We start from the raw sequence: 11,004 nt of genomic DNA, 5'->3' as shown, positions 1-11,004 counted from the left end.
TATGAGGCAGGAGACTGCTGTACATCAAGCAAGAATGGGAAAGAATTCCACTTCTAAAATGTGTCTCCTCAGTTCCCAAACCTTTAATGAGTGTTGTTAAAAGGAAAGGCCATGTAACACACTGGTAAAAATTCCTTTTTGGCAATGTGTTGCTGCCTTTAAATTCTAAGTTTGTTTACAAAAAAAAAAATAAAGTTTCTCAGTTTGAACATGAAATATCTTGTCTTTGCAGCCTATTCAATTGAATATATATTTATTTACCTTTTAATTTCATAATGAGGTGCATCTTTTATACATTAAATATGAATTTGATTTCCCAGCAGTTCCGTGTGAGCGCACCAACATTCCACGGCGTGTCCCGACACTCGTGACGCGGGGCGGAGTCAGCGGCCGAGCAGGTTCCGCCCATTCCGTGGAAAAGTGATTTTTTTATTTTTTTTGTTCCGTCCTAATAAAACCGTCAACGTTCACTTTGATGACTATTTGTTGTGGCGATTAAGAGGGTTTGACTCCGCCTCCACAAGTTCTCGTGGGACGTTTTACGGCACGCCAAATATTTGTCAGCACACATCACTAGAACACAACTACCTCAATAATTCCTTCCAAAGAATCTAAGTTCATGGAAACCAAAAGCATTTTTTCCTTACATGAATTTTCCAGACAAGCTACAAGATAAACACAAAACACATTTTAGAGAGAATCGTTGTTGTAGACCAGGGGTAGGGAACCTGTGGCTCTTTGATGACTGCATCTGGCTCTCAGATAAATCTGAACTGACGTTGCTTAACACGATAAGTAATGAATAATTCCACTTGTAATCACAGTGTTAAAAATAATGTTCAAAATATAAAACATTCTCATGCATTTTTAATCCATCCATCCATTTTCTACCGCACCTGTTCAAGAAGTTGCGTTAATGGTAAGAAGTTATTCATTTATTATTGGTTAGTGTGGGGGTTGCCCTCCTGGGGGTTCTTCAGACCCCCAAGCACCGACATGAGAGCCTGTTTCAGGGTTACAATAGTGTTTTATTTTTCAATAAGTCTCTCAGTTGCTTTCCAGCAATTGTATTTCCAGCCCCAACCCCGTCTCTCCTCCTGGCTGCTGCTTATAACAGAGCGACAGGTGATGAGATAACAAGGCCCAGGTGGGCCATCTACGCACCTGTCGCTGCAGGCCCGCAGGCCACGACACCCTCCACAGTCAGCTTCAGAATAAAAATGTTATTACAAAGAATAAAAGACCTGTTATACTCTAGAAATGTTGGTCTTACTTAAAAATGCACATGTTTAGTTGTGTTCAGTGTTAAAAAAAATATTGGTAGAGCGGCCGTGCCAGCAACTCGAGGGTTGCAGGTTCGATTCCCGCTTCTGCCATTCTAGTCACTGCCGTTGTGTCCTTGGGCAAGGCACTTTACCCACCTGCTCCCAGTGCCACCCACACTGCTTTAAAATGTAAATTAGATATTGGGTTTCACTTTGTAAAGCGCTTTGAGTCACTAGAGAAAAGCGCTATATAAATATAATTCACTTCACTTCACTCTTACGGAAATATATTTGAAAATATTTGCCTTTTTGGCTCCCTCAGCCAAAAAGTTTCCTAACCTCTGGTCTAGGGGATGTCGACGACAGCAGTGTGGACGGCACAAGCTCAGCTGATATCCGGTAAGAGGCTACTTTTTAACCACAATTTTCTCACCGAAACATGCTGGTTGACATGTAGTCGGGATCCATGTCCGCTGTAATCCATACTAAAGTTTCACCTCCGTGAATTTTAAACAAGGAATCACCGTGTGTTTGTGTGGCTAAAGGCTAAAGCTTCCCAACTCTGTCTTTCTACTTTGACTTCTCCGATATTAATTGGACAAACTGCAAAAGATTCAGCAACACAGATGTCCAAAATACTGTGTAATTATGCCGTTAAAGCAGACGACTTTTAGCTGTGTGTGTGTGCAGCGCTCATATTCATAACAGCCCGTGACTTCACGCGTACACGTCATCATTACGCGACGTTTTCAAGAAAAAAGTCCCGGGAAATTTAGTAAACTAAATGTGTTGCAATGTTAATATTTCATCATTGATATATAAACTATCAGACTGCATGGTGGGTAGTAGTGGCTTTCAGTAGGCCTTTAATGCTTCAATCATTGTTTAAATAAAGTTGATTTGATTTATGTGTGGTGAGCGGAGGGGCGGGCTTGTGCACTCTTCGCCATTTAATGTGTCAATCATTGTTTAGGCGTGGGAAGGAAGGGGCGGGGCTTACCGGCATTTAATATTCCTTCCAAGGAATGTCGACTTTCTTCTTCTCTCTTCTTCCTCTTCCTTGTGGACGCAAACGTGATTCTTCCGACATTTTACCCTACATGTTTGTTTATTAATACATTAATTAACATACCTCTCGTCATAAACGGGCCATTTAATCGCCGTTGATAATAAAGTTGGCGGATTCAAATTGTTCCTATCCGGGACCTCCAACCTTCCCGGAAGCGGGAGAGCGAGGTTCGCGCGCTGCGGCGGCCGCCTCAGAGGCAGCGGGAGGCGGCGAGCTGAGCGGCGGGTGAGGCGGTGCCGCGGAGCCGGAGGACGTCATGGAGATGCTTCGCCGCTCCTCCGTGTTCGCCGCCGAGGTGTTCGACCGCTCGCCCACCGACAAGGAGCTGGTGTCGCAGGCCAGGGCGCTCTGCCGGGACTACATCCAGTCCAGGCTGAGCCGGGCGGGGGTCGGATGGTCCAAGCCTGAGCCCACCAAGCTTGCTTCTTCTTGGGGGACGCAGGGGGAGGTCTCGGCGGTGCTCCTGTGGCTAGGTAAGACCCGCACAGGTGCGTGGAGCAGCAACATAGTTACTTTAGCAGTGATTCTCAAACTTGTTTCACCAAGTACCACCTAAGAAAACACTTTTTTCAACAAGTACCACCTTGACAACATTTAAATACAGTAGTGTAGTAGACCTAAGTATTCATTAAGTACCACCTTGACAACATTTAAATACAGTAGTGTAGTAGACCTAAGTATTCATCAAGTATCACTTTAATGACATTAAATACAGTAGCCTAGTAGACCTAAGTATTCATCAAGTATCACTATAATGACAACATTAAATACAGTAGCGTAGTAGACTTAAGTATTCATTAAGTACCACTTTGACAACATTTAAATACAGTAGCGAAGTAGACCTAAGTATTCATCAAGTATCACTCTAATGACATTAAATACAGTAGCCTAGTAGACCTAAGTATTCATCAAGTATCACTATAATGACAACATTAAATACAGTAGCGTAGTAGACCTAAGTATTAAGTACCACCTTGACAACATTTAAATACAGTAGCGTAGTAGACTTAAGTATTCATTAAGTACCACTTTGACAACATTTAAATACAGTAGCGAAGTAGACCTAAGTATTCATCAAGTACCACTAATATGACAACATTAAAATACAGTAGTGTAATAGATCCAAGTATTCATTAAGTACCACAAAATGACAACATTAAATACAGTAGTGTAGTAGACCTAAGTATTCATTAAGTACCACAAATGACAGCATTAAAATACAGCACTTTAGTCGACCTAAGTATTCATTTAGTACCAACATAGTGACATTAAAATACAGCAGTGTAGTAGGACTAAGTATTCATTAAGTACCACCATAGTTACAGCATTAAAATACAGTAGTGTAGTAGACTTAAGTATTCATTAAGTACCATCATAATGACATTAAAATACAGTACTTTAGTAGACCTAAGTATTCATTAAGCACCAACATAGTGACATTAAAATACAGTAGTGTAGTCGGACTAAGTATTCATTAAGTACCACCATAGTTACAACATTAAAATACAGTAGTGTAGTCGGACTAAGTATTCATTAAGTACCACCATAGTTACAACATTAAAACACAGTAGCGTAGTAGACCTAAGTATTCATCAAGTACCACTACAATGACAACATTAAAGTAAAGTAGCGTAGTAGACCTAAGTATTCATCAAGTACCACCATAATGACAACATTAAAATACAGTACTGTAGTAGACCTAAGTATTCATTAAGTACCACCATAATGACAACATTAAAATACAGTAGTGTAGTAGACCTAAGTATTCATTAAGTACCACCATAATGACAACATTAAAATACAGTAGTGTAGTAGACCTAAGTATTCATTAAGTACCACCATAGTGACAACATTAAAATACAGTAGTGTAGTAGACCTAAATATTCATCAAGTACCACCATAATGACATTAAAATACAGTAGTGTAGTAGACCTAAATATTCATCAAGTACCACCATAATGACATTAAAATACAGTAGTGTAGTAGACCTAAATATTCATCAAGTACCACCATAATGACAACATTAAAATACAGTAGTGTAGTAAACCGAAGTATTCATTAAGTACCACCATAATGAAAACGTTAAATACAGTAGTGTAGTAGACCTAAGTATTCATTAAGTACCAACATAATGACAACATTAAAATACAGTAGTGTAGTAGACCCAAGTATTCATTAGTTACCAACAATAAAATACAGTAGTGTAGTAGTATAGTATACCTAAGTATTAATTAAGTACCACCATAATGAAGACATTAAAATACAGTTGTGTAGTAGACCTAAGTATTCATTAAGTACCACCATGATCATTTTAAATGGCCTGGAAATATAATACATTAATGAAATACTTTATCTTTCCTTACTAAATGTATTCGTTCTTTCTATTTTGACTGGGGAAAAAAATACATGAACTACACGCTCTTAGACATCTTTTAAACTCTAATATTACCTAATAATGCATCAAATAAATTACCGTACATTCCAAACATTTTTTGTTCAAATTAGAATGAATACATATACATTCATTTCAGTACAAAATTATCCGTCAAAGTGTATACTGTAAAAATGTTTCTATAGGAAATAAAACAGGCAGTCCCCAGAATTTTACCGTTAAAAAAAAGAAAAGTTATACCGTTTTGTCCGTTTACAGTAATACGTTGTAAAAACAACTGCCACTATTGCGGTAAAAAAAAAAAGGCAACTCAATTGGTGTTATTTTTACCATTAAAAAAAGCACAGTGCTACCCTTTTGTTATTTACAGTCATTTTCTGCAAAAACTACCGTAGATTTTAGAGTAAAACATTTTACCGCAACATTTTTTACAGTGTATGTAAAAAAAAGTATGTAATAATTATTTATGACGTGGCCCTTACTAAAACACGTTTAATTAGAAGTAAAAAGCAAGTAATTAGTCAGTACTGAAGTCCATCCATCATCCATCTTCCTCCGCTTATCCGAGGTCGGGTCGCGGGGGCAGCAGCCTAAGCAGGGAAGCCCAGACTTCCTTCTCCCCAGCCACTTCGTCTAGCTGTTTTTTTTTAATGGTGTACTTAATTTACTTTTGATTTATTCAATCGCTAATTTTCACAGTACTGCACTTTCACTACAACCACAGTGAGAGACCATACCTGTGGTGTCCCGATTCGATACTCATCCCAGGTATCAGACAGGTATCGGACCTCTATCGGCCGTGAAACGCAAGTATCGGATTTTTCGGTGTGCGTATGAAATGTGCGATACATGTTTGTTGACGTGTGCAAAGTTAACGTCGAAATGTCCTCCAATAAAGACCCAATTTCTTCTGTTTTAGTCAAGTCATTTACAAAAGGTAAATATGCGAGGCTGCAGGTTACTAGCAGCTATGCAACAGCAAAGCACACAAGCTGGACATGTAATATCGTGGCATAAAACAGAATATAAACAAGTACCAAAAAATTATAGTTGCATATTACTTACGCATACAAAGTCTCCAAGGCAGTATTAGAAAGTGTCCAGTAACAAACGTGTCCGCATCATTCAACATAATTGAAAAATATTGCGGTGTAAAACGGCACATTTGTCAATATAAACAAGTACCAAATAATTATAGTTGCATATTACTTACACATACAAAGTCTCCAAGGCAGTATTAGAAAGTATCCAGTAACAAACGTGTCCGCATCATTCAACGTAATTGATCAATAATGTCGTGTAAAATATCAAATGTGTCAATATAAACAAGTATAACATAATTATATTTGCATATTACTTGCACATACAAAGTCTCCAAGGCAGTATTAGAAAGTATCCAGTAACAAACGTGTCCGCATCATTCATTGCTGTATAAAGCATCAAGTTTATCAATATAAACAACTATCGAATAATTCTAGTTGCATATTACTTACAAATACAAAGTCTTCATATGAATTGATTAACGTGGACCCCGACTTAAACAAGTTGAAAAACTTATTCGGGTGTGACCATTTATTGGTCAGTTGTACGGAATATGTACTGTACTGTGCAATCTACTAATAAAAGTTTCAATCAATCAATCAATCAATCAATCAATCAATTCAAGGCGGTATTACAAAGTGTCCAGTAACAAGCGTGTCCACATCATTCAACATAATTGAACAATATTGGGGTGTAAAACGGCACATTGTCAATATAAACAAGTACCAAATAATTATAGTTGCATATTACTTACACATACAAGTCTCCAAGGCAGTATTAGAAAGTATCCAGTAACAAACGTGTCCGCATCATTCAACGTAATTGATCAATATTGTCGTGTAAAACATCGAATGTGTCAATATAAACAAGTATCAAATAATTATAGTTGCATATTACTTACACATACAAAGTCTCCAAGGCAGTATTAGAAGTATCCAGTAACAAACGTGTCCGCATCATTCAACGTAATTGAACAATATTGCAGTGTAAAACGGCACATTTGTCAATATAGACAACTACCCAATAATTATAGTTGCATATTACTTACACATACAAAGTCTCCAAGGCAGTATTAGGAAGTATCCGGTAACAAACGTGTCCGCATCATTCAACGTAATTGATCAATAATGTCGTGTAAAATATCAAATGTGTCAATATAAACAAGTATAACATAATTATAGTTGCATATTACTTGCACATACAAAGTCTCCAAGGCAGTATTAGAAAGTATCCAGTAACAAACGTGTCCGCATCATTCAACATAATTTATCAATATTTTCGTGTAAAACATCGAATGTGTCAATATAAACAAGTATCAAATAATTATATTTGCATAATACTTACACATACAAAGTCTCCAAGAGAGTATTAGAAAGTGTCCAGTAACAAGCGTGTCCGCATCATTCAACGTAATCGATCAATACTGCTGTGTAAAGCATCATGTGTCAATATAAACAAGTATCAAATAATTATAGTTGCATATTACTTACACATACAAAGTCTCCAAGGCAGTATTAGGAAGTATCCAGTAACAAACGTGTCCGCATCATTCAACATAATTGAACAATATTGCAGTGTAAAACGGCACATTTGTCAATATAAACAAGTACCAAATAATTATAGTTGTATATTACTTACACATACAAAATCTCCAAGGCCGTATTAGGAAGTATCCGATAACAAACGTGTCCGCATCATTTAACTTAATTTATCAATATTGTCGTGTAAAACATCGAATGTGTCAATATAAACAAGTACCAAATAATTATAGTTGCATATTACTTGCACATACAAAGTCTCCAAGGCAGTATTAGAAAGTATCCAGTAACAAACGTGTCCGCATCATTCATTGCTGTATAAAGCATCAAGTTTATCAATAGAAAACAAGTATCGAATAATTCTAATAACTTCCAAATACAAAAAAATATATAAATACGTTAATGGGTGCAACAAAAAGCACCTCCTTTAACATAATTGATCAATAGTGTCGTGTAAAATATCGAATGTGTCAATATAAACAAGTATCAAATAATTATAGTTGCATATTACTTACACATACAAAGTCTCCAAGGCAGTATTAGAAAGTATCCAGTAACAAACGTGTCCGCATCATTCAACGTAATTGAACAATATTGCAGTGTAAAACGGCACATTTGTCAATATAGACAACTACCCAATAATTATAGTTGCATATTACTTGCACATACAAAGTCTCCAAGGCAGTATTAGGAAGTATCCAGTAACAAACGTGTCCGCATCATTCAACATAATTTATCAATATTGTCGTGTAAAACATCGAATGTGTCAATATAAACAAGTACCAAATAATTATAGTTGCATATAACTTACACATACAAAATCTCCAAGGCAGTATTAGGAAGTATCCAGTAACAAACGTGTCCGCATCATTCAACATAATTGAACAATATTGCAGTGTAAAACGGCACATTTGTCAATATAGACAACTACCCAATAATTATAGTTGCATATTACTTACACATACAAAATCTCCAAGGCCGTATTAGGAAGTATCCAGTAACAAACGTGTCCGCGTCATTCAACGTAATTGATCAATAATGTGGTGTAAAATATCAAATGTGTCAATATAAACAAGTATAACATAATTATATTTGCATATTACTTGCACATACAAAGTCTCCAAGGCAGTATTAGAAGGTGTCCAGTAACAAGCGTGTCCGCATCATTCAACGTAATCGATCAATACTGCTGTGTAAAGCATCATGTGTCAATATAAACAAGTATCAAATAATTATAGTTGCATATTACTTACACATACAAACAGTCCAAGGCAGTATTAGAAAGTGTTCAGTAAGTAACAAGCGTGTCCGCATCATTCAACTTGCTGCATCATGATCTCGATTTAATCAATTATTCTTGCCATCGGGGGTCGCCAAAACAAACTATTACCTCTCCACTCCAACTTAAAGACAGCGTAAGTCCATTCCAGACGGTTAATAATAAATAAGTTAGTATTTTCCATTGTTCTCTGTTTGACTTATCTCACCTGGTCCAACTTTTTTCCTCACATTCAAGTGTGAATGACTCGCGCCAACGATGTATCAAACCGATAACGGCCGATACTCCGATATCGGCATGGTATCAAAAGGGGAACTACAAAAGAAGCACGTGTGACGTTAAAACAGGGCTAATGTTAGCATTCGCTAGCTTCTGATACACACGATGATATGAATTTAGTTTTTCATATTTTTGGGGGGGGGGCACCACACCATTTGATTGCATTCTTGCGGGTAACAAGTCCATTCAACATGGCTTCTCAAGTTAAAATCAATAGTTTATAATAAGATTGGGTGCCGGTGCTATGATGAACTACATTCCTACCAAAAATAGATAACCAGCTGTGATAAATGTGTATATCATTTCAAATAAAACGGGTTTTGTTTAGTAAAATTCTTCCAAAACATTTAATAAAATGGCTGGACGGGACAGATTTTGAAAAAAGAAGTTATTTTTTTAATTGATTACAAATCATTCATTAAATAAGAATTGCTATTTGTTTTGGACACTCCTAGTATGTGGTTGGAGTGTGGTCATGTGACCTCTGGCTGTGTTTGATTGGTGGAAGGGAGTCAACACATCTTTGGCAAGCAGGAAACGTTTCAAGAAAAGATCAGTCAAATATACAAAAGCGGTGAAGTTGTCACGTTGTGTAAATAGTAAATAAAAAGAGAATACAAAAAAATAATTTTCATTTTATATTCAATTGAATAGACTGCAAAGACAAGATATTTCATGCTCACACTGGAAAAAGTGATTTTTTCCAACTATTAGCTCATTTGGAATTTGATGCCTGCGACATGTTTCAAAAAAGCTGGCACAAGTGGCATACAAGACTGAGACAGTTTAGGAATGCTCATCAAACACTTATTTGGAACATCCCACAGGTGAACAGGCTAATTGGGAACAGGTGGGTGCCATGGATGGCTATAAACGCAGCTTCAATGAAATGCTCAGTCGTTCACAAACAAGGACGGGGCGAGGGTCACCACTTTGTCAACAAACGCCTGAGCAAATTGTTTAAGAACAACATTTCTCAAGCAGCTATTGCAAGGAATTTAGGGAATTCACCGTCTACACTCCGTAATATCATTAAAAAGTTTCAGAGGATCTGGAGAAATCTCTGCACGTAAGCCATGATATTACGCACCTCGGATCCCTCAGGCCTCAAAAAGCGACATCCACGTGTAAAGGATATCACCACATGGGTTCAGGAGCACTGTCAGTAACTACAGTTGGTCGCTACATCTGTAAGTCCGAAGGTAAAACTCTACTATGCAAACAACACCCAGAAACGCCGCCGGCTTCGCTGGGCCCGAGCTCATCTAAGATGGATTGATGCAAAATGGCCTGACGAGTCCACATTTCAAATTATTTTTGGAAACTGTGGACGTGGTGTCCTCTGGACCAAAGAGGAAAAGTACCATCCCGACTGTACTAGGCGTAAAGTGTAAAAGCCAGCATGTGTGATAGTATGGGGGTGCATTAGTTGCCAAGCCATGGGTAACTTACACATCTGTGAAGGCACCATTAATGCTGAAAGGTACACACAGCTTTTGGAGCAATCCAAGCAACGTTATCATGGACGCCCCTGCTTATTTCAGCAATATGATGCCAAGCCAGGTGTTACAACAGCGTGGCTACATGGTAAAAAAGTGTGGGTGCTAGACTGGCCTGCCTGTAGTCCAGACCTGTCTCCCATTAAAATGTGTGGTGCAATATGAAGGCTAAAATAGCAGAAGGGAGACTGGACCAAAGAGGAAAAGAACCATCCGGACTGTTCTAGGCGCAAAGTGTAAAAGCCAGCATGTGTGATGGTATGGGGGTGTATTAGTAGCCAAGGCATGGGTAACTTACACATCTGTGAAGGCACCATTAATGCTGAAAGGTACATACAGCTTTTGGAGCAATCCAAGCAACGTTATCATGGACGCCCCTGCTTATTTCAGCAATATTATGCCAAGCCACGTGTTACAACAGCATGGCTTTATAGTAAAAGAGTGTGGGGGCTAGACTGGCCTGCCTGTAGTCCAGACCTGTCTCCCATTAAAATGTGTGGTGCAATATGAAGGCTAAAATAGCAGAAGGGAGACTGGACCAAAGAGGAAAAGAACCATCCGGACTGTTCTCGGCGCAAAGTGTAAAAGGCAGCATGTGTGATGGTATGGAGGGTGCATTAGTTGCCAAGCCATCTGTGAAGG

General features: G+C 38.0%; 1 protein-coding gene across 3 annotated transcripts in view; it reads left to right on the top strand.

Moving 5' to 3' along the window:
• Positions 1 to 2,303: 2,303 nt before the first annotated feature.
• The window catches only part of boka (BCL2 family apoptosis regulator BOK a), a 33,755-nt gene continuing 25,054 nt past the window's right edge, over positions 2,304 to 11,004 (top strand). For 2 of the 3 annotated variants that reach the window (XM_061888364.1, XM_061888366.1), the window contains exon 1: positions 2,305 to 2,807. In XM_061888364.1, the coding sequence (XP_061744348.1) occupies positions 2,591 to 2,807 (217 nt within the window). In that variant the 5' untranslated portion in view covers positions 2,305 to 2,590. Of the gene's footprint in view, positions 2,808 to 11,004 lie in introns of all 3 variants that reach the window. The other variant, XM_061888365.1, reaches the window with a different exon arrangement.

The sequence above is a fragment of the Nerophis ophidion genome, linkage group LG26 (genome assembly GCF_033978795.1).
Source record: "Nerophis ophidion isolate RoL-2023_Sa linkage group LG26, RoL_Noph_v1.0, whole genome shotgun sequence".
Classification (NCBI taxonomy): Eukaryota; Metazoa; Chordata; class Actinopteri; order Syngnathiformes; family Syngnathidae; genus Nerophis; species Nerophis ophidion.
This window is presented reverse-complemented; position numbering and strand designations above follow the sequence as displayed.